The sequence below is a fragment of the Rhea pennata genome, chromosome 1 (assembly GCF_028389875.1).
Source record: "Rhea pennata isolate bPtePen1 chromosome 1, bPtePen1.pri, whole genome shotgun sequence".
Lineage (NCBI taxonomy): Eukaryota > Metazoa > Chordata > Aves > Rheiformes > Rheidae > Rhea > Rhea pennata.
In genome coordinates, this window is record NC_084663.1 from 128,022,196 (window position 1) to 128,046,972 (window position 24,777).

At 37.2% G+C, this 24,777-nt stretch overlaps 1 protein-coding gene across 10 annotated transcripts in view; it reads left to right on the forward strand.

The window, feature by feature from the left end:
• The window catches only part of DMD (dystrophin), a 1,316,389-nt gene that overhangs the window by 1,156,740 nt on the left and 134,872 nt on the right, over window positions 1-24,777 (forward strand). For all 10 annotated transcript variants that reach the window (XM_062600033.1, XM_062599961.1, XM_062599984.1 and 7 more), the window contains one exon: window positions 23,826-23,904. In XM_062600033.1, the coding sequence (XP_062456017.1) occupies window positions 23,826-23,904 (79 nt within the window). The remainder of the gene's footprint in view (window positions 1-23,825; window positions 23,905-24,777) is intronic.

Genomic DNA, 24,777 nt, shown 5'->3' on the forward strand with positions numbered 1-24,777 from the left:
AAGTCCTTTCAGTGTCACATTAGTCAGGTTATAGATTTGAGAGAGAGCAAACAACCTCATTTGCTTGTCTTCCTTGGGGTATCTATTTATCTTAATTTATTCTGCACCAACAAAGGAACTTTGAGAAGTTGCATCATATTGTTCTGATGCTTATGTATTCTTGTGATTTGTATCAGTAGCACTGTTCCAAATGTTCTGTAAAATATGTACCTGTAAAAATATATGCTGACATTTGGAAATCCTCAGGTTTCCTTTTCAGTACATGTGTGCATATTATGGTCTTTGTCCCACAGCTTCAACCTTTACATCAGGATAACTGTATGGCTTATCATCCACACTGCTTTTTTCTGTCAGTTTTCGGTTAGTTCTGCTGCCGTGCAGCCATGCATTTTCAGAGAAGTCTTATATGTTTCTCTGAGGGGGTATACATCTTTCTTTCCTTTCTCTCCTGTTCAATTTTATGAAAAAGGAAGCTTACCATCACAGCCAATGCTCCATAGTAACAAATGTTGCAGTTTTGTAAAAACTGAAAGGGTTCTTGCAGAAGGACAGCTTAACACTTTTTATAATTATAAAAGACTTCAGAAATTCTTTAAATGAAGCTACTAAGCTTAATAATGTTGCTTTCTATTTAAGTTTTTTCTAGATTTCAATATTGTGTCCTAGGAAATGTAGTCAGGTTTTCTGCCCAGTTTTGCTACTAAAGTAGTATGAAGGTATTTAACATGCATAATTTAAATAGGTAAGATAATCAAAATAAGATGATCAGTGAAATAAAGCACTCAGTGTTTACATTTAAAAAGTGACCTTTCTTGGAAGTATAGGAATGAAATTTCAACTATTGGTCAAATTCTCAGTCTTCTTTTCCAAACATGAGAAGACTCTTCTAGCAGATTTCAACAAGAACACTTCTAAGATCTACTTCTTAGATCCACTTGTTGTTTGGGGAGCATTGCCCAATTTCCTTCACCTAATTAACTAATGGGAATACTTGGCTAAATGATGGTTTGGGGGTAAATGATGGATAGAGCCTTTCAGTACATTTTCATTTGCTGCCAAGTAAATGCTTTATTTGCGGTACAGCAGATTGATTGAAGTGAAGTTTGATTGCTATGTATTTTTAAATTGTTCAGTGAAATAAACAGCAAGAGACAGTAATTTTCCATGAAGGCATAGTATAATAGGTAAAACAGAAAGTTGGGCAGGATGATAGGATTATGAACTCAAAAGCAATTTTTCTCAAAAGTAGAAAGTGCTACCAAGTGAACCAAAATAACTTGTTAAAAAGAAAATCTGAAATAATGAGCAACATCGTTATGATCTCAGCCTTCCCGGCCAAATTATTAGATGGGTGGTGCTGCTGGTAATAGAGTTGCTGTAGTTTCAGTGTCTCTGATAGCTGATGTAATGTCTGCAGGCTGCTAGGGCTATAAAATTACAGATCCAGAAACTGATGTTAATCCTACTACTTCTGAAAACAATGCACACTTATTTTAAAGAGTGCTTTCTCTTATAAAAGGTTCACATTCTTTTTTTTTTTTTTTTTTTTAATAAATTTATTGATTCAGAATCTATCCAGTTAGAACCTGTCACTGGGCACCACCGAGAGGAGTCCAGCCCCATCCTCTTTACACCCTCTCTTCAAATACTTACATGCATTGGTAAGCTCCTCCCTCAGTCTTCTCCAGGCTGAACAGGCCCAGCTCTCGCAGCCTTTCCTCATATGAGAGATACTTTAGCCACCTCAGTAGCCATTTGCTGGACTCACTCCAGTAGCTCTGGGTCTCTCTTGTATTGAGGAGCCCAGAACTGGACCCAGAACTCCAGATGCAGCCTCACCAGGGCTGAGTAGAGGGGAAGGATCACCTCCTTCAACCTAGTGGCAACATTGCCTAATGCAGCTCAGGATACCATTGGCCTTCTTTGCAACAGGGTCACACTGCTGGCTCATGTTAAACTTCATGTCCATTGGGACCCCAGGTCCTTCCCTGCAAAGTTGCTCTCCAGCTGGTGGATCCCCAGCCTGTGCTGGTGCATGGGGTTATTCTTCCCCAAGTGTAGGACCTGCACTTTGCTGTGTAGAACTTCATGAGGTTCCTCTTCACCCGGTTCTCCAGCCTGGTGAGGTCCAACTGAATGGCAGCACAGCCCTCTGGTGTATCAGCCACTCCTCCAGTTTTATATCATCTTCAAACTTGCCGAGGAGTCCGTCTGTCCCTTCATCCAGGTCACTGATTAAGTTGAACAAGACTGGACCTAGCATTGACACCTAGGAGATACTGCTAGCTACAGGCCTCCAGCTAGACTCTGCACCACTAGTCCCTGCACCACAACACCCTGAGCTCTGCCACTCAGCTAGTTCTCAATCTGCCTCACTGTCCACTCATCTAACCCACACTTCTTGAGCTTGTCTGTGAGGATGTTATGGGAGACAATGTCAAAAGCCTTGTTGAAGTCTAGATAGACAACTGCTGTCTACCTTGCCACTACTGTCCCCTTATCTACCCAGCCAGTCGTCCCATTCTAGAAGGCTATCAGGTTACTAAAGCATGATTTCCCCTTGGTGAATCCATGCTGACTGCTCCTGATCGCCTTCTTGTCCATAAGGTCTTGTTTCATCTATACCATCATTGTCTTATTTTGTCTATACCATCCTGTCAAGCGTGTTTATCCTCAGCCATTTCATAGTCACTTACTATTGTAACAAAGTCCATCTTTCAGCTCTTATGAAGGGATTTGCTTTGCCTATATTCAGGTATGTTTCAGCCATACCACCTATTCACGAACGTTGAGTCAGATACCCACACCTGAACTAAAATTTAGTTTTAACGTACTGTTGAATTTCAGAAAAGTCAGATTTAAAAAGAGGCCTCAAATCTACAACTTATTCCATAGCTATAAAGCACTGCTGAAGTCAAAGAACCTTGCATTTTTACCAAGTATTAGGCAGGTGATCAGTTATAATTAATTGTGATTTGTATTGTGCTTTTGTTTTAAAATAATAATATTCAAGTTAGATTAGTTTAGTAATGTGTCTTGAGTATTACAAGACTATACATTCTTATTCTGATATAGAAATAGTGGCCTGATCAACAAGATTTTCTTTTACTTATGCCAACTGCTACTCCATTTCATCTTCTTAATTATCACTGTTTAATAATGAGCATTTAACTGAATATTTTTTCCCTAATTCTTTACCTCTAAGACCATAGTATGGCCAACAGCCTGACTTAAAAAGACATTATAATGGGAAGTTTTTGGTATCCTGAGGAAGCGAGTTTGTAGTGTATGAAGTATAACTTTTAGAACGTAACTTGTTCCATGTTACTAACGTTCTCTCACTAAGCACATCTTGGTAATGCAAGGAAGCCTTAAAACTGATCATTCAAACTGCATTTATAGATATAGATAGATAGTAGAATTCTGAAAGGATCAAATCAGAACATTTTGTCTGTAGATACTATAGCTAATGTGAGTCTATTAGGGAAGAAATGTTAGCTGCCTAAACAGCAGTTGGTGAATGGTTTCCCAATTAGTAAGAAAAATCCCACTTCTGTTGTTAAACAACTTCAACACTGACAGGGACTTGGCAAGTAAAATGGTATTGCTGATATAGGAGTCAAGACTGGTAATGCATTTCCTCAAGGGAACAATGTTTAACAAGTCCAACATTTCATTTTAAAACTTTTAAAATGGAAAAAGAAATGTGGCTATCTTAAACAAAAATGTAGACATGAACTCAGCATATATCTTACTTTTGTAGATTTAGAGGATACAGGCATAACTGTATACTGTAACAGTGCATAGTCAATGTTACTGAAGCAATACTGGATTTAACATGAAAGAAAATGTTGGTGCTAGGGTAGATTTGTTTTTTAGGGGAGAATTTGCTTGTGCCTCCATGACCTAGTGCGTTAAACCCTGTTTTTGAAAAATGAAGAAAAAGATGACTGTTTTAAAAATGTGTTATTTCATCCGTTATTTTCCAAAAGCCTTTAGGGACCTTCAAGTAGTTCAGAACTTTGCTATTTAGAAAATGGCACAAGAATAATTTGGAGTTTCTTGTAGTCTTATTGAAGCAAATACACTTGAAGTTGCATTTTTCTCTTGCTCACTAGTGGTCTTTGCTTTTTAGATAGTATTCTGTTTTCAGCTGGGCCATATTTTTTATGTAGCTCTCTAGCCATACCAGAATAATTTAAGTTCTGGAACGATTATAAGAAAGTTATTGTAAACCCAAGCATACATGCATACACACAAACATACTTATATAAATATATATATGTTTACCTACACATATATATATATTTACCTACACATAACAAACAGGTTTTCTGAGATCATGGGAAATAGAAAAATCAGTCTGAGATCTGACAAGCAGGTATAATTTATTCTTGTAGTACTAGGCTATCATGATGGACACAGAGAGAGATGGCTGGGAAAAAATTATCACAAATTATTTGAAATCCAGCAGGCCCCTCTGTATAGACATTTAAAAAATTTGCTAGTTTCAATGGAAAGTATTTTAGATTGCCACAAAAGATTGCAATTTGCCATAGTTTTTATTTCTAAGCAGCACAGAAACCAGGCCAATTGTTCTATAGTATAAATTGATTAGCAGGAACTGCAGCCATAACACTGAATAATGGAGTTGTCATGAAATGGCAACAACAAGATGTCCTTGTTGATGAGCCACAATTAAAGTTCATATTTGCACTGTTCAGCAGTAAAACACTATATTATCCAAAAAACAGTGAACTGGAGTGGACTGAAAGGTAAAATTTATAAGAAGCCTAACCTGTAGGTTACTGTCATAACAAGGATTCTAGTAATTTCAGTAATTTTAGTTTTGGCCACACATTAAACAACGTAGAGCAGGAGGTGGCCAGATAGGACAGCCGGTACTGCATTTTGAAACCTGCAGGCATGACCACCTCTTTAAAATGCCTGTACATCAATGCATGCAGCATGGGGAACAAACAGGAGGAGCTGGAGATCTGTGTGCAATCACAGAGCCATGATCTCATTGCAGTCACAGAGACATGGTGGGATAGCTCCCATGACTGGAATGCTGCCATGGATGGCTATGTGCTTTTTAGGAGAGACAGGCCAGGAAGGCAAGGTGGTGGAGTTGCTCTTTAGGTGAGAGAGCAACTGGAATGCATCGAGCTCTGCCTAGGGGAGGAGGAGGAGAAGGCAGGTGAGAGCTTATGGGTAAAGATCAAAGGGCAGGCCAACATGGGGGACACTGTTGTGGGTGTCTACTAGAGGCCACCTGACCAGGAGGAGAAAGTTGATGAGGCCTTCTATAGACAGCTGGAGGTAGTCTCATGCTCCCAGGCCCTGGTTCTCATGGGGGACTTCAGCCACCCTGACATCTGCTGGAAGGACTACACAGCAAGGCACAAGCAGTCCAGGAGGCTCCTGCAATGCACTGATGATAACTTCTTGTCACAAATGGTGGAGGAGCCTATGAGGAAGGATGTCCTGCTGGACCTTGTTCTTACCAGCAGAGAGGGACTGGTTAGAGATGTGAAGGTTGGGGGCAGCCTTGGCTGCAGTGACCATGAGATGGTGGAGTTCAGGATCCGGCAGGAAAGAAGTAAGGCAACAGGCAGGCTTGCAACCCTGGACTTCAGGAGAGTGGACTTTGGGCTCTTCAGAGACCTACTTGGTGGAGTCTCATGGGTTAAGGCCCTAGAAGGAAGGGGGGTCCAGGAGAGCTGGCTAGTATTCAAGCATCACTTCCTCCAAGCTCAAGGGCGGTGCATCCCTGTGAGTAAGAAATGCAGCAAAAGGGGCAGGAGACCTGCATGGGTGAGCAAGCAGCTCCTGGCCAAATTCAGACAGAAGAAGAAACTCCACAGAATGTGGAAGAGGGGACAGGTTGCTTGGGAGAATTACAGGACTGCAGCCAGAGTATGTAGAGATGCTGCAAGGAAGGCTAAGGCCCAGCTGGAGTTGAGTCTTGCAAGGGATGTCAAGGACAAGGGCAAGTGCAGAATCCTGCACCTAGAGAAAAATAACTGTAGGCACCAGTACAAGCTGGGGGCTGACCTGCAGGAGAGCAGCTCTGCAGAGAAGGACCTGGGAGTGCTGGTGGATGACAGGTTGACCATGAGCTAGCAATGTGCCCTTGTGGCCAAGAAGGCCAATGGTCTCCTGGGCTGCATTAGGAAGAGTGTTGCCAGTAGGTTGAGGGAGGTGATCCTGCCCCTCTACGCAGCCCTGGGGAGGCCTCATCTTGAGTACTGTGTCCAGTTCTGGGCTCCCCAGTGCAAGAAAGACATGGAGTTGCTGGGGAGAGTCCAACGTAGGGCTACCAAGATGATCAGAGGGCAGGAGCACCTGCCCTATGACGAACGGCTGTGAGAGCTGGGCTTCTTCAGCCTGGAGAAGAGAAGACTGAGGGGGGATCTTATTAGTGTGTACAAGTACCTGAAGGGAGGGTGTCAAGGGATGGGGACAAACTCTTTTCAGTTGTCCCATGTGACAGGACAAGAGGGAATGGGCAGAAACTGAAGCACAGGAAGTTCCACCTGACCGTGAGGGGGAATTTCTTCACTGTGAGAGTGACAGAGCACTGGAACAGGTTGCCCAGAGAGGTTGTGGAGTGTCCTTCTCTGGAGATCTTCAAGGCCCGCCTGGATGCAACCCTGTCTAACATACTCTAGGTGACCCTGCTGAGCGGGGAGGTTGGACTAGATGAACTCCAGGGGTCCCTTCCAACCTTACTGATTCTGTGATTCTGTGATTGAAATCTGAAGGATACAGGGGTGACTGCTAGGGAGGAAAGAAGGGAAATACAGAAGGCAAGAAATGAAAGAACACTTAGATTTTGTAGAACAACTTAAGACAGGAAGAATGAGGGAAAATGGAGCAGAAGAGATGAGCCAAGACATTATCTAATAGCAGGAGAATGATGGTAGTGAGTAGAATGAGCGAATCAGGTGAGGGATCTTCTCCTTGGCTCTGCAAGTGTGATTCCCAGCAGAAACAATTTGTTTCTTTCATATGTATCATGTGCATCTACTTTGCAAATTTACCATTCAAAAAGAATACGAAGCTTTACGAAAACATATTTTAATCGCATGAACCTACAAAGTTTTCTTTTTCTTTTACCAGATCTTATAACTATCAGGTGAATGATCCTGCCAGTGTTATAATCATCTGCTTCTTCTGACACCTGTCAGTTGTTTTGAGCATTAATAGTACAGGGTCTGTATGCTTGGTACCTCAGATGTTTTCTTTCCTATTTCCTCCCTAGTCGTCATGATTTCGTGATTGTTTTACTTCATACAAGACAAATGCAAAATAATAAGACAATGTAACAATATGGGCAGAGGAACTAGAAAATGATAGGGTAGATGTCCTTAGGTGAATGCCATGGAACATTCTTCAGGGACAATATTCAAAATCAAATGCAACCCTTGTTTCATTGGGGAAGATTTTTCTGAAGTACATGGAGGCTTGGCAGTTTTGCCTATGTGAGCTTCTTAAATTTTTTCAGCCTCACTAACTTTTCTGCTGGTATCTCAAACAATAGTTTTGAAAGTTCCCATTGGGATTTATAGCTACCTTGTGGCTTCATGTCTACCACTGCTGGCAGCCTAAAATGATGAAAATTAGCCAATCAAAAGCAATTACAGATCATCGGAGCAAAATCTGGCTTCTGCAGCCAGAAGGCACTTACTGACATGTAACCGTAGGCCAGCATTACTATTCCAGCAGTCTGTAATCAAAGCACTTGTTTGTTCAGAAGAATCTTAGTGCATGGTGGTTATTGACTGAATAGACTGTCTAAATAATGGCTTCTATCCTAGGTTTGGTTGGCTAAGAGGAGGATGAGCTTTTTTTTGATATTTTCATGACACTGTGGGAAGATTTGGGAGGCTGTGAAAAGACCTGCTAGAGCAGAAAAGAAAGACAAAATAGGATCTACATAAAGCAGACGATAGAGTGAGATCTAATGAAAGTAATTTTTTTGCAATCAAACTTTAAGAGCATAGAGAAAATTAAAATACATAACTGAAAAATAGCAAAAAACAAAAAAAAAGTAGGACAAAACAAAAAAAAAGGACAAAAAAAGGAAAAAATAAAGAGAGAACACAAAATGTTAGTCATATACTCATTCTGTGTTTATAATACATTTGTAACCAGCATATCAATGTTTCAATGTTAAAAAAATTTCATTTACACAGTACTGAAAATAAAGACTGGCATTTTTGATTCAAAACATATGAAGCAGAGCTAACATACTTGAACAGAAAGGCTTCAGAGCTAAATGACTTTACCTCCAAATTTTTGTTCTTTGGTATTTAAGTTAAAAAAGTAAGTGTGGATACATAAGACCACTTAAATTTTTGTAGCATCTATTTACAAACTCTTGCTTGCAAGTTATTAATTTCTAAAAAAAAAAAAAAAAAAAAAAAGACTCAGTGCTTCATGAATTTCCTTTGCATGTCTCATTCAAGTGTATAAATTAATTGCAGCAAATAATGTATTGAACAAACACAATTTGCTTTTTACAAATGAGCTATTTTTTTAATTTGAAATAATTTGACAAAACTCTTGCATGTTATGCCTGCCTCAAGATTTCTTTTGAAATTCTAGCTATCCTAATGTATTACCAGTTTTTTTGTTTGGACAGTGGGATTGCTCTTCTAATTTTAATAGCATCAGTTTGATTTTGTTGTGAGATGATCCTAGAAAAATCTTCCACAATGGTCAAATGACCATTTCTATTATCATATATTGGTGTTTTTTTCCATCTTGTAATCCCTGAGAACAAATCTAAATCTCAGAAATGTTAATGGAATTTCGTAAAAAATATGGCATCTGATCTTGTAGAATTGAAGCCAACAGCAACTTAGCTGTTGATTTCATTGAAAGTAAAAGCAAGTCCATGTTCTTTTCTAAAAATTGTGTGCAAGGTTTTAAAATGTTCTCTCACTGAATTTTAAAATGTTTTAATAGAATTAATGAGAACCTCTCAGAGATCACTGTTAAGTTCTATGAGTTACAAGAATTATTTTACTCTTTCTTTCTCATGTCAAGTCCTTTCTTGAGCAGGTCTTTCTTAATTAAGTCTTTCATCCATAGATTTTTTAAAAGAATATTCACTTGTTTCCTTTGTTTGCCTAACTCCAAGGCCAAGTGTCAACTTGTCACTGTGATAACAATAGCTTGAATGTTAAATACTTAAAAAGGGTTTTGTTCTGACTTAGTAAATGAAAATTTTGTAATTGCCAATTAAGCTGCTACCCATCTGTCAGTGTGTTGAAAGGTGCTACTTTGCAGATGCTGCAAGTTCAAGTTTTGAGGCCGGCTTCAAACAATGTTGGAAATTTGTCTTTGCTTTGTCCCTATTATTACTCCTTGTTGCACTGCACTCCCTTCTGCTGCACTTCACCTCAAGACCTCCACGTTTCTCACTGTTTGAACTCTCCAAGATCTCTTCTGATTTTGGAATTTCTCATTTATTTCTCTATTTTTAGAAACCAGTGCTAAATAATACAAGTCTAAATAGAATTATATAATTTGCTTGAGGAGAAAAAAAAGTGATAAAATACAGATAGCTGTGGAAGTAAAGTGGTGAATTTTAGAAAGCTGTTCATGGCATTCGATAATAAATGACTAATACAATTTTCAAAATGTGAGTTATTATCTAGATGTAAAAGGTTATGTATTTTTCATTTTTTGAAGTTACGCAAACAATGGATGCATTTCTCACATCTTTTTACGTTTCAACAACTCCACCACCACATTTGTTTTCTAGAGCTAAATTCTTGAAGATGCTTGTGCATTCATTTTTGAACCAATACGCAAAAACATATGTTTCCTTTCTATTATTTGCACTGATCTGAAGCCTGTGAAATGGCAATAGTCAGCCCAGACCACTTACAGTTTTCCTGGAAACATGAAGTATCTTGGCTTTAGTTCCACCTACTCCTGCAGGGCTGCAGGTTGCAGCTTTGTTCCACTGGGAAAGAAGAATCCTCCTCCTACGCATAGAAGGAGCTGAATTGCTGAAGTGACTAGATCTGAGGATCAAATAAATCCATTTTAGGAGCTTTCAGGTTCATGTGAGACCTTCATGGGTTAACCCTGGTAAATAGGCATTTGGTTTTGCAAAGAAAGGGGTAATAAAAACAGAGTAAAGAAGAAAACTGTATGTAATGCTATTAGAATTACTTGAAATAAAAATATATGTCACTCAGTAAGTGCCCTCAGTGATAATGTTTTTTTTGTGACACACACGAAGTGATGATTTTTTTGAATGCATATATATGCTGTCATCCCTCATGGCAGTAAATCTTTTAACCTTCACTGGGCTAACCTATATGTTTAGAAAATGTACATTACATATAATTTTTATTAACTATGGGCACCTTTCTTCTATCAAACAGCAGAAAGGGTATGGAAACGAGACTGCATCTTCCAATTTAAACTGGAGAGTTTTGTATCATTGTGGCTTAGTGTACTGTGGGCAGTATATAACTAAGCTTTTGCTTTCATGTCACATGAATTTAACTCATAGCTTGGAAAACATAAATATATAGGCTCTGACCAACTCCCAGAGGCAGGCAGCTCTTTTCGCAGGTCATATTACACTATTATAGTCAGTAGGAGTTTTACCATTATGTTCAATCAGTGCAGTATCAATCCTACCAGCAATTGTTTCAATTTGAACTGTTGTTTGCCTGGAGTTATTTTATTATCTTTCAGTGTGCTTTACACCCTAGGGAGAAAAAAGAGGCTTTTGTGCAAAATCATGAGCTGTTGTTGTAGACAAGGAAGTGTAAGATAATAGGGAGCATTAAGCCCTGATGGTCTGAGTGCTCCCAAGCTTGAGCAGCTGCTGTGAGAGTAGGACATTCTGCAGAAGTCACTGAGGTTGAGAGGCCATCTTCAAAAGGTTCATTAGGAAAGAGCAATAAACAAAAGTTTGTTTAATCCACCGGTCAGTAATCTCATGAAATGAAGCTTTTCTTTCATGTTCTGTCAGCTCTTGATTGAGCAAATAGTTTTGATACAGCTTGAACATATGGCTACATTCTTGAAATTACTAGCTGAATGTGATTAAAACACAGTGTAATTAAACTATCCTACCAACATCATCTTGCTAGTTTCACCCTGTGCAGCTTAAAAGGAAACCAAAGAGATAATCCATCTGGGAAAGTTTGGGACTAAGGATCATTTAGAGAGAGTATATTTGTCAGTACTAGTGTACTATAGTTCTCAAAGAGGGAAGGGAGGGGAAAGCAGAAAATACGAAAAAGAGGACATCTGGAATTGGCCCAGCTTCCCCTATGTACAAAATCCTGTATTATCCATTATCACCCCAAATCGTCTCCCAGAGAAGAATATTTCTGTATTTTTGTCTTATCTTCCACCTTCTTTCATAGTCTCCAGTATTCCTGTTCCTCTATATCATCCTTATGTCGGTCTTCCCCAGAATCATCTTCCTTTGTATGCACACTCAATTAGGAAGGTAAAACTTTATCCAAGTTTTATTTATACATTCCTTAGGTGATGATTCTTATGACTTATCTTGAGATACCTGTCTTAGTATGACTGAATTTTCTCAGGAGTTGCATAGTTCTCTCCATTTATAATTGAGGAAGCCTAAGGTGACTACATCAGATTTAGCTGTCTTGTCTTTGGACTCCTGAACTGGAATAGATAGATCTCACTTACGCGATCGCCTCTGTATAATCTCTGGTTTGTTACTACTTGCGTAGCATTCTACTCCGTCTAAGTAATACTTCAGCTATCATATAAAGTTACTAAATATAACTGAGTGTTTTGTTACATAGACATGAAAATACGTATTTTTCACTGCTTTTGCAATAGTGACATGAACTTTGGTGTGTGAAGTGAAACAAAGGTAGAAGGGAATAAAGAGATTCAAAAACAAATAAGCAGACAAGAAAGAGATGATAGTGAAAAAGTGAAAATCAAATCTTTGAATATAGATGGAGTGATGATTCTAGAGGAGTTAATGGAATTGAGTGGACTAAATGGAATTGAAGATGGTCAAAGAGAAAAATTTGAAATTAAAATAATCTAAAAGTAGTGCTGAGTAAAGACCAACACTTAGTGAAATGTCTATTTCTTTCAGAACTATAGGTATATGAAATATAGGTCAAGGCTATGAACTTACAGTGATGAGCAGTTATTCCCACCCATAATCTAGTAAAGGAACTGTCATAGTAAGGGAATTGGAGATTCATTAATACAGGCAAAAGGAGCAATAAAGCTAATGTGTGAAAAGATCGATGAAACTCAGAGAATGTAGCTAGAACTATGAAAGAATAATCTTTGCTGGTGATGCTCAATTGGTACAGGATATCATAGGAACATGTTCTAGGGCTGCTGTAAAATAAAATGTTGCTTGCATGACATTCCCTAAATCACTAAAGATACACTGCATTAGCATGAAAGTATGTATTAGCTGACCACATTTTCAATGTGACATGAAGGTTTTTTTTAAGATTAGTTTAATGAGAAAAAGATTAGAAAGAAGAGGGAAAAAAAGCAAAATAACACATTAAAATTCTGTTAAGAGACAGTGGGTGTTTACTTCAGGGATGGATTATGATACATTAATAAGAGCATTTACAAAATGAAGTATAAAAATAAGAATGGATTTTAAATTGTTTAGAAATATTTTTAAGCAAAATAGAAAGGAGCTAATTCCATTCCAAAATCTTAAAAAGAAAAATGAGAAGTAACAGTGCTTTAGCAAAGAAGCACAAGAAAAGAAAGAGTACATAGCAAAGTGTCCTGTTTTCTTCTGTCTCTACAGTTGTATATTAAGGAGACGTAAATGTGGTAAACTTTATGTTACTTTCCATCATGCCCCAAAATCAAAGAGAAAATGACTGAAGAAACACCGCTGTCGGCAGACCCTGTTAGAGTAGGAATGGTAGTAGTTAGAGCCTAACAAGACTCATGTTTCAGCTGCAGCAGTATTGCAATTATATTTCTGGCTTTTCCTATTACAGAATCTGTAAATGTATGTTTAAGCAGAAGAAATGTGTCGGATAACAGAAGCAGTGCAGGAAAAACATGGAGTAAAAGAGGGTGTCAATATAGCACTGCAAAACTTTCCATCTGAGACTTCTTGTAAACTATTTTAAGAATTGTCATAAGAATGTAAATGTGTTAAAATGTGATGCACCTGAAATCTGAATGTACCACTTTTTTCTTAAGTGATGGAAGATATTAAGGCCTCGAGACAGGTTTTAGAGATGAGCACCCTGTAGTGCCATGCTGCAAATTGCTTTTTTATAAGCGTTTGACAGAGAAAATCTAATCCCCAGTACATCTTTTGTAATGATTTCTCGCTGGAGTTGATCTTTTCTATTGTTCCCTGTCCCAGTCTGGATGCCTTCACTCATGCGAAACAGTAACTTTCTCCAAGAGTAGAGTCAATGAAATCAGTGAGACTTCCTATGGAGTAAGATCCTGCTTAGTAGGAATGCAAGGGACGAATGCAGCCCACAAAACTTGCTTGAAGTAGAAATGGGAGAGAAAAGGGTATCAAGTGTGTGCTCTCAGTCATGGAAAGCACACAAGCAAATTGTTTTGCATTTTTTTATTTTAAAGTAGTGTCTCTCTACTTTTTGCCCTTTTTCTTAAATTGAAACCATCTTGATTTAAAATGCTGTAGGAATTATCTGTAGAACTGATGAGGCTGACTGGGGTTTTACAGGAAGGGAGAGTGAAAAAGCATGGATCGGTGCTTCTATCAGATTACCTGCATTTCCATTGCCTTCAGTGGAAGACATAATCTTCATTGTAGATTTGTAGAAAATATGGGAGATGCCTATGAATGTAAAATGATAATGATATTTTAAAATTCTGGAAACGATGAACTTGTGTGAAATATTACGTATCTTTAGTTTTGGGAATAATCTATTTCAGACTATATGTCCAAAAAAAATTGGAACTTCTATTTTTGGGAGCTAAGATTTCCCCTAACTCATTTATTACAAGAAAAAGCTACATAAGAGGTGAAAAATCTTGGTTTGCACTTAGAGGAATCTCCCCTCTTTTCCTCACAAGATTTGAAAAATACGTTTCTCCTAATTCCCAACAGAGTACAAATAGCATATATCCTCATGTATATGCTGCTCATGATCTTTAATGCAAATAACATGGAAGAACAAATGGCAGAATTTCTTTCCTATAAATAGCACTTATCTAATAATCCAGCACACTCAAAATACTCTATATTGAGCATTTTAATATAATTTAATCTATAACCAATGACAGCAGAAATTAATTTATTCATAGTAGAAAAAAATACATAATAGGAAAATAGATGACTGTAACTATCATTTGAGATTCAAGCAACTCCTCTAAATAATATAAAATTTAATACTATAAAATTATGCTTAAAGCAGCTGTAACTAAGTCAGTTACAGCAGATATTGTCTGACCTGTTCTCAAGGATACCCAAACGGAGAGACGTTCATGAGCCCCACTGTTCTAGTTCTCCATTATTCTTACAGATAGAATTTTTTTTCCTGATTAATCATGTGAATCTCTATTGATGAAATTTAAAGTCATGAATTCTTGTCCTATCCACCGTGGACGTGGAGAACAGATTATTCTGGAAAAGCTTTTGATGTGCTGTAAAACTTGTCCTTCTTTGCTGATTTCTTAAGACTTCTGTTGTTCAGTTTTAACTGCAGCACTCACTCAACCCTTCCTTGTAGGTCATGGTCATTCTTGTTCTTTTCTCCAGTCTCTCTCCAACTGATCCCCGACACTCTTGGTTATAGTGCCTAGAGATGGTTGCAGTATACCAGAAAAAAGTCTTAGGAATACTGAGGAAAGCTGAAGGAAAGATACTGTTAAAAAATAATGATAATGAAGAAGAATTTCACATGGAAACATCTCAAAGAATGTAGTACTCAGGTGCCTTGATCTCAAAAGTAAGAACTGATCTCAGAAAGATTGTATGTGCCATACTGCATTCCACACAAGATGGTTTTGCTTATCACAGAACACATTCTGCCCTAAGCTGCAGGTATATAGTTCCTATTGACTTCCTATGAAAATGTCAAACTGCATCAAAGGTAGACTCATTTTAAGATCAATAATTTTCCAGAGGTTCAGGGTAGTATATATATTTGTCTTTCTCTTTTTCCCAGCTTCCAATATACAGTTTCAGCTTTACACTGAAGGTAGGACAGAAATCATCAAATCCTCTAGGTCTACATAGTTAGAGTTCTGAGGAGTGTGTTTTATGGGTCCGCACCTTTTCTAGAAAGAAATGGCCACTCACCTTCAGCATCATACTTCTGTGATTGTGTACCTTGGGATCAACAAATTGTCCATATTGTCCAATCCAAACAGGCTATGTGTGGTGTTCAGTTTTGCAACGCTGAACTTAGTAGCTCAACGACTTGAGCTATTCTCTGCGGAATGATTGGAACATGTATAAAAGTCTTTGGGGTCTAAAAAGAAATCATAAAGGGCAATGGGAGCTTCAGAAATTATTTATCCCAGAGATCTGGTGCATCCTTTGACCATGTTTCTGTGTATCAATATTTCCTTGAACAATCTTTTTCTTTCATCAATTGGTATTGGTATGTCTGAAGCTAATGTCAACTGTGAATTGAAAATTCTTTATGTGATGCAATGCTATGTTTTGTGGAAAACCAGGTCCTAGCTATCATTATCTGTAAATTACTTTCTTCATATACTGTAAAATTCTGCAAGGAATTTAGCAGAAGATTGTTTAGATTGATTAGATTACATACACAAGGTGAGGTTAAAGGAGAATGAATGTGGCTGGAAAGTAAAGAATTTGGAAGTTGCTTATGCAGCCTCTGTTTGGTCATTTTGTGCAAGTACAGACTGATATGTTTAATTTTATGTTCATATCTTATATTTTAAGAAGAAGCCCTGCTTTGTATGAAAAGAAAGAAAGAAAAGACAGTGTTCAGTTCCTAAACAATCAATAGTCAATATTTTCTCTTCTGTTTAGTTGTACATGCCTGATTTATTGTGTATGACTTAAACACTACTCTGAAGATAAGTTAATTAAATTATCTTTTAAATAGGACTACAAGGTTAGAGGATAGCATCCCTTCTTACCCATGACGATCTTTAAAGGATAAGGAAGTTATTGATTATTTTAGGTGCCCATTTTCAGATGCCTATAACATCCTATTTTCACAAAACAGCAACGTACAACATCTTTGTGTTGAGTTCACAATGTTTATTAGTTTCTGTTGCACTGAAAATTGTTTAATGTTCTGCAGATCAGGCAGACTGGTCTTAATACAAGCAGCTAAAAAGCACAGTTAGTGACCACAGATTTTCAGGACTACGCAGGAGCTTGAATTTTCTAGAGGTCCATGCAGCCAGCATAACCATAGACTGTCCATTCTGTTTATGTGTATCTATATTTCTAAAAAGATTAAAACGTTCGTTTCTTCACATTATAAAGATTCTTACTGCTTAGGTGCACTTAGGTGCACCTCTTACTACATTGATTGGAACTAGCTTCACAGATAATAGCTTAAACACAACCGATCAGTTAAGACTGCTATTTTGGCCACAGTTATCTCTGTCAATGGGTATGCAGGACTTAAGCTTTATTGATAGTTTTTTTTTTTAAGACCAATGTTCATAAATACCATATATTTTTTCATAAGCACAGTCTTACACACCACTAGCAATCTATGTCTGCTTTCAGAGACAGCTTGACCAGCTCAGGTTTCTAAGCTTTGAGGTATCTCAATCTCTGCCCCATCATGATTAGGAAATGCTCATTAAATTTGTTGATGAAGTGCTCAAAATTGAAGTACTGCACAGCAATTCGTGCACTTTTTAAACGTTGAGTCCCTGTTTAGCTCATATCAGTTTTATAAAATACTTTACATATTATGTATAAGAGAAGTGCATGAATAGAAGAGAGAAAGATGAGCATACAGTAGTGTGAAAGCCAATGCCCATGTAGAATCCCAATGTAGTGCCATGTACTATTTTAAAGTGGCAATGGAGATTTGAAACATCAGTCGCCTCTAACAGAATGTCTTTTATCCAAAACAAAGAAGTAATGTTTTTAATAAAACTTTTCCCTAAAGATATTTGCTCATAAGATTTCACAAGGTTTACAAGTCTTTTATTTCCTCTAAATGTGGATGTTTCTGTTATTTAAACCGCAAGAGCTGAGTTTCTTTCCTTCTGTGAAGATAGCCACAAAGCCTGAAGTTTACTAATTTAGGATTATAAAACAAAAGCCTAAGAAGCAATGGCTGATTATTCACGGTAGACATATTAAGTCAAGGAGCTTATTTTCTTTTACTGTTTTCTAAGGCTGTATGCCCAGGGCTTTATGATGTTTCCTGAATTTTTATTACATTTTACTCCCTTGTTTCATTTGAGGATTTAAAAAAGCAGTCAAAGTACAATACAACTATCCTAGCAGATTTTAGAATTTCTTTCTTTTTTTTTTTTTTTTTTTTTTTTTTTTTTTAGTGAAAGAGGAATTGCATAAAGTCACTGAGATTTTAGTCTGCTGAAGTATACCGTTCTACCATGACCCAGAAATCTTGGAAGTTGAATTTAGTGTTTGTAACAACTGTAAATATATTATTTTTTTCTTTCACATGGAAAAAAAAGGACATGTAATGTCTTTTAATAATTTCAGGATAATTTCTGTGCATCTGAAAATGTTTCAGACTACAGAACTTTCCACCAGGAAGCTGGTTGTTCGTTTGTGTCCTTTAGACCGAGTAAATACCAAGACTGAGAGCTGAAATACAGCAGTGTAGAATGGGTATCAATTGCTTTTTCCAGTGACTGCCCTTCATTAACAGCACAAAGTGTGCTTATTTAAATCCCTCCTTATCTTCTAATCTGCAAGGAACAGCGAAGGACTGAATTCAATAGCTATTGGAAGTACAGTAGATCAGATCTTCCTGTTTATTGATTTGTAAAGAGCAGCCTGGTACTGGTTTGGCGGCTCTGAGCCGGGGAGAGGGAAGAAAGCCGCTTTTCAGCTGTGGGGAGGAGAATTGCTGGGTAACATTAAAGAGGGTCTTGTGGAAGGCAGTTTCCTTTGATATGCAGTCAGATTGGATGTGATTGGAGTCAAGGTCAGGATGCTGGGGAAATGCTACGAATATGGTGGGGAATTAAAGGACTGTTATTTTATTAAGTATTGTACGTGTGCATGCTTATTGAATAAAGAAAATTGCACGTCTCTTTTCATGAAAACAGTCTTTGCTGAAGCAAATTTCTGAAACAGAGATTGTGTCATGTCACTGCTGCAGGAAAAGCAGCAGTTTAGATGAGACTCTTCTGTTCTTTTCCTTCCTTCCCTGCCATTTTTCCTCAGAATCCGAGACGTATTCAGCCATCTTTCTTCTGTGGTTGTCTTAGCTCTTTATGTAATGCCTTTTTTTTTTTTTTTTTTTTAATCAGTTCTACTTACATGTTTTACTATGTATTCTTATTCATGTTAATAAGTAGTAAAAATTGCTACTTACATGCCTTCGTATAATTTGCCTACATTTGAATATTGGGCAGCCTAATTGTGTAATTAGTGTCTATATATTATGCTGCCTCTGCCCTTAGATGCCCTTACATAAAGGATGTTATTCTGACCTCACAAGACTTCATGCTGTGCAGTGTTTTAAAAGCAATAACAATTTAAAGAAGTTAAGCTCAAGCATAAATGTTTAACTTCACCGAGTGGGATAGGTGAGATCCACCTGACCTCTCCTTTCTTCTATCACTGATCTCAGAATAGAAGAAAAAGTAAATTGACACAAGAGAACTTAATGAAACCCCTTCCCCCTTCCCTATCTTTAGTTGTGCCCTTGGAAGGTGTTCTAATATTTTTCTATATTCGGTGTACATTTTACTCCATAGTGAGAATGTTCAGGGAAATCTGATGAGGAAATGTTTGATTTCCTTTTAAGAAAAAAAAAAAACAGATTTTTTTTCCCCTGTGCATTTTGTATGCCCTTTTCTTTAACTGTATAAAAGGGCATTCTAAGTAGCAGGTCCAAACAGAGACTGTGATGGAGAAGTGCTACTTGCTTGTAAATCAGGCGTCTGGCTTGTAGTTAGGAATCCATGGAAGTCTCTTTCTGAACTGCCTCGATGCTCATGAGGATGGAGGCACCCATGTCTTCGCTTGTAATATTCCCTGTTTGCGTGAAGATTCCTTACTAAACGTGAACACCTGCTTGGTTGAGCATTTGACTGTGACACTTTAAAGGTCTCAGTTAAGATGTTTTTTGAAGAAATGTGAAATCCATTTGCATAGGAATTCTCTAGGCGTGCTGAGCGCAAAAAGACATTCGGCTAGCAGCCACAGTCACCTTCACTTATATACAGCGTTAGAGCCTCCCTTTTTACAGAGCCGTGTTTTAGCCTAGTGCTCAGTGAGCACTTGTGCAGGAAGCAGCCCAGACACAGTTTCCTCTGCTGAAGCTGTTCAACTGAACATCATAGCAATGGGGAATATGTCTGGAGTAGGACTAGGACATAGGGCTAGACTTTGGCTGAGCATTATGTAGTACTCGGTTTGAATTTTTCCAGCCAAGAATATAAGATTCTGGGATCAAGAGAGGGAAACCTATGGGTCTCTGTTGAGAGCTCTCATTATTTGCAGACGTAACTTCAGCAGTGTGATGGAATAGCTCAGTAACTCCAACACACTTTAATAGCTAGTGTTAAGTATTTTTTGAGAACATGGAAAATCCTGAGAATCAAAAAACTTAATTTTCTTTCTTGGTCTAGGTCTGTTTCTAGCCTGGACATAAGCACAAAATAACTCTTTATATGAAAGAAAAACGTTATCAAAATAGGCAAAACTAACAGAAGTGCATTTAGAAGTCAACCCAAGTCAAATACAGAAAATCTCTATTCTGATTTCAGTAGAGCTGTTATAGTAAGTGTTTTCAAGGTTGAAAACTGAAAGGTTGCTAGAAACTGCTCTTAACAACTACATGACATAGCCTTGCTTTTTTTTTCATTGTAGTCTGTTTATCTGATGTTGATTATATATTCAGCTCACATGGCTGTGTTCAAATGATGAAAAACAGAACTTTTTTTATTAAATGTTTTCAAATTCTCTTTTTTAAAGAAGGAAGAGTACTTATCACTTAAAATCAACATAGGATTTTTTTCATACAACCCTGAGATCCACATAGAGTGATTACTGCACTAATATGACTCTTTCATTTGTTATGATTGAAAGAAGATAAATGTAAACGAAAACAGTGTATTAAATAAATAATGGAAATGCATGTCAGTTCAAGCAAGCATTCTCAGAGAAGAAAAGCAATAGTTCAAGTATCCTGATCACTGAAAATCCTGGTGTTTTTTTTAAGTTAAGATCAGATATGGAAAGATAATTTTGGTCAGTTAAAAACAGATTTTTATGTCCTGTTTCATATAATGCAGTAGCTGACTTTTAAAAATATGCTTATTGATTTTTTTAGTAACGTTAATTGTGGAGAAGTACTGTAGAGAGTTTTTTCTAGAAAATACTCAAATCTGATCCAAAGTTCTGTCTTGCACTTAATATGCTGTGCCTTTAAAATGATTACTTTTTACAAAGTAGTAAGAATAAACTGATACTAGTAGGGAGAGAAGTCAGGAGGGATCATTTTTGCTTTGCCTGTTGAGAATTTTGATTTTCCTTTCAAAACTTCATTAACACTACACGTGTTCTTGCATATACAGTAAGGAAAATGAGTGCTTCAATGAGATTGAAATGTTTGCTGTTTTCTTCACACACAGCTAAGATTTTCCACAGCAGCATTCTGCTTAAGGAAATCAATGCATTTTTGTTCAGAGCATGACATGCAAAAAAGCATAGGATACTGGATGTGTTCGTATATGGAAGAACCTATTTCACTTGCCTTTGAAGAAACTAAGACAAAAATTAAAGTTCATAAATTTCCTGTTGCTTGTTTTTGAAAATCAAAACAATTTTATTTTGACAAGCTAGTGAGAATTTTTCAAGCAACAAAACAATTATGAAGACTTCGGATATAATTCTGCTTCTTCAGATAGTCAGGATGCAATCCACAAAGGCAAATTCAACTTTGACTTGATTAGACAAAGGACATAGTCTTCTATAATTATAGAAAAACATTTGATCACTTTTTCCAATTATTGTGGGATCAAATTCTATTATTTTCTCATTTACATCTTAGTATTAGTAAAATTCATAGACTAACTGTAATAATCATACTCTAGCATCAACAGTTAGTCCATTTTTTGGCACATAAAAGGTACTATGAAATACATGAATACAGCAATAGTTGGCACTTTCTGGTAGCTCAAAGGGATAAGTTTTCAAGTTCTTGAGAGATTGTTTCTGGAGAATAGGGCAGCCCAGTGTTTTATTCCTCTCTATATTGGGAAAATCTACTTCTAGACAAAGATATTTCCAGTCTCACAGCCAAGGTGGTTCATTTTGCAAGTTTACCTTGAAGTGTTTAGGATATTTTATTTTGCTGGATCTGCGTATAAGGCTAATAATCTCAGTTTAGTAATTTTTTGCTACTCAAAGCTCGCCTGGATCTTTTGGAATGATTGACACTCTCAGCATTTCCACCCTTAAAGGTGTATGGGCTGTATGACTGATGATGGTCACAAATAGTAAAGTGTTCCACTACATATCCTGACTGCAAGCTGGATTTTATCATTTTCGTATGAGAAGCATTGCTCCCACTGCATATTTGTACAACTTTCATTCTCTTTAGAGACTCTGTATTCCAGAGAGTACTTATTTCCATCATAGTTGTCCTATTGGATACTTCTACTTATATAAAGGAGGATCCTTATATTTCTTTAATGACCTACAATGACCTAATGATGAAATAAATATGCTGCTATGAGGTTTCTTTAGGGGACTCCAAAGAGTAAATATAAATGTTACATATATGTATGTATATTTTAGTGGCATGTGTGTGTATATTTAGTATGTATATTTAAGATTATCTTCCCAATGTTCCCTGGAAGGTGAATTTTTGGATTAAAACTAATTTCACATTATTAGTTTATGCCTATCTAGCTCCCAACACTGATGACCAGAAGCAGCCCTGTCCTTGACGTTTAGGCACTTGCAGCCTTCCTAGCTTATATCTGTGCTGTCCATTCAGTGCAAACTCAAGCCCAAGGCCAGCTCTTATCCACAGTGGTGCCAATCAGAGCTAACTTATGGAGTGCTACTTACCATCTGTCCATGTGAAGGCAGTTGAGTTTAGGCCTGAGCTGCCCTTTCCCCAGTTGCCTTCTGCCCATGGTTTCAGAAGCTGCCCAGAGTTCCCCTCTTCCTAGGCTTAGTTTCATCTAGCTAAGCTACCACCAGTGTTAGGCACAAAAAGCACATGTCTTAGGGCTCAGCCTGCATGTGCCCACCTGAAAAATAGTGGGATAAATAAATGTCAACAGGGAGTGATGGCAAATCAGGGGGATTGAGTCTGTCTGTGTATAGAAAGACAGAGGAGGAAAGAAGGGATAGAAACAGAGGAAGCAGCAGCAGAATGAAATATGGCTTGGCAAAAAGGCAAGAAAGGAGGACTTTTTGGGCATAGAGTTAGTTTTGAAACTGTGAGCAAAGAAGCTATATCCTGTTGCTAAATTTCAGTTGTATTTAGTGAAACAAGATTCAAAGAATTAGTCAATTGTATCATTATCTTTTCCTCCTAACTGAATCACCCTTAGTTATTATCAAATTGTTCCTTTCTACCACCAGCCAAGAAAAGCTGAACATTTTAGAATGTGGATTCCTTTTCACTCGTGCTTACTATTTATTTCCTTGTAACATATCTCACAATTAGGACAATAAAAACAGACCAAGCTGCTTCGCTGTCTGCTTTACTAGTCTTGACACAACACTTTTTCTTACAGGAAGTATTTAAATTAAGTGAAGCAGCTTTTTATCAGTATTTTATTTAAAACATTTCTGAAATAGTCTGACATTAGTTTTAAGCATTTTCCCTGCTTTACCCAATCCTATATTTAGGCCTAGCTTAATTGATGGTGTCCTTTTAGAATATAGGACATAAAGCTGTTGGTAAATGTCATTCATTTACCTTGGAAGCTTGGACATTGTTATCCATAGAACCTACCTGCTCTCAGCTGCTTGCTTGCTACTGACATGTACTGAGATTTTTCAAGGTGTAAAGATAAAACTGATCCTACAATTGGCATCTGTATTTTTATGCAGTATATCAAATCAACAAAACACTAGGAGTAACATATTCTCCAAAGGACATCTTCCAGGGAAGAAATAGAAGAACAGAGAAATGCTTGTAATAAAATAAAAACAAAAAGCGCTATTTGACTACCCCCATTCCAGCATTCTTCTAAAATATGGTTATGATGTCCACATTAAAAAAAAATTACTTTTCGTATGATGATTTATAACAGTTTACTGCAAAAAAAGTTCTTTCATGGTAGTTCTAATAAAAGTATTTAACAGGAAGGAAACTTCAATATTAGCAAGCAAGAAATCAGGGCCATATTCCTTTAGGTGCATACAGTCAGGCCAGTTTGCTATACATTTATTTATTAGATTGTTCATTTTGAGGTTGTTCTAGCATAGTTAAAGTTAGAGAAAAAACAAAAACGCAAACAAAAAAACCTTTTTGACTTCCTTGCCTTTGGGTCAACACATCAAAACTCAGTTAAAGCCCTGAGCATTATAGATTGTTGCAGGAGCCTTCTAAATTTTAAACAGTGTGTTCCTTAATGAAACAAGTATCTGACTTTAATTGCTGTTTGTTACTTGTTTAAAATAGAGTCATTTTTTCCTCCTCTCTTCGCAGGTGGCCATTGATGAGCGCATCAGGCAACTACATGAAGCTCACAGAGATTTTGGCCCTACTTCCCAGCACTTCCTTACTAGTGAGTTGTTTCCCATTTTTCTTGCTCAGCTTTCACACACAGTGAATTGATATATTTTGTAGCCATGTGCCAGCTATAGCTGCTATCAGTTTCTGTTTTAAACCACCCTACAATGTTTTTCTTTTCTTAAATTATTTGGAGCAGAAGATTGCTAAGGAAGTTCATACAGTCCAGGATAGACAGAAGATATTTTCCTGTATTAAGTCTGTTTGCCTATGCATCTATCCATGCAAGGTTGTTCAAAAATTTTAAATGTGTATTATCTGGTACTTAGTATTTTACTAACCCTAATTATAAGGTAATTAATTTTCTACATATCCCTTTTGAGAGAATCAAATGAGCTTGTGATATGGAGTACATAAAGATGATCATAGGAGTAGCATGTGTGTCTGTATGTCATATCAGACAACGAGGTGAATTAAAAGAACAAAATCTTCAGGCTAAGGATTGACATTTATCTGTTAGCATAGTTTCATGGTGACATTAAGGATTAAATCCATCCCACACAAGACCCTGTTTTGAATATGCAATTCTTTTGCCTTAGGGGGAAAATATGCATATACATACCATGAAAAATTGAAGTACAGTGCTTGCAATAGCTGCTTTAATACTCTCCAGAGATAAAAAATGCATAAACTTCAGTATCTTCTGTGCTTGCATGAATTAATAATAAATTAATAGAAGAACAGCTAGATATTCTAGCCAGGTTCTTTGTGTGACAATTCATGTTTTTATTATTGTAGAAAGGAAGCAATGCTACTTATTTATTGCTGGGCTATTTTACTGTAAGAAGGAAACCTGGCATGGTTAAGCTCAGCTAAAATATGTAATGTTTGACTCTACTTACTTATTTGACTTTTGCTTAATCCACTG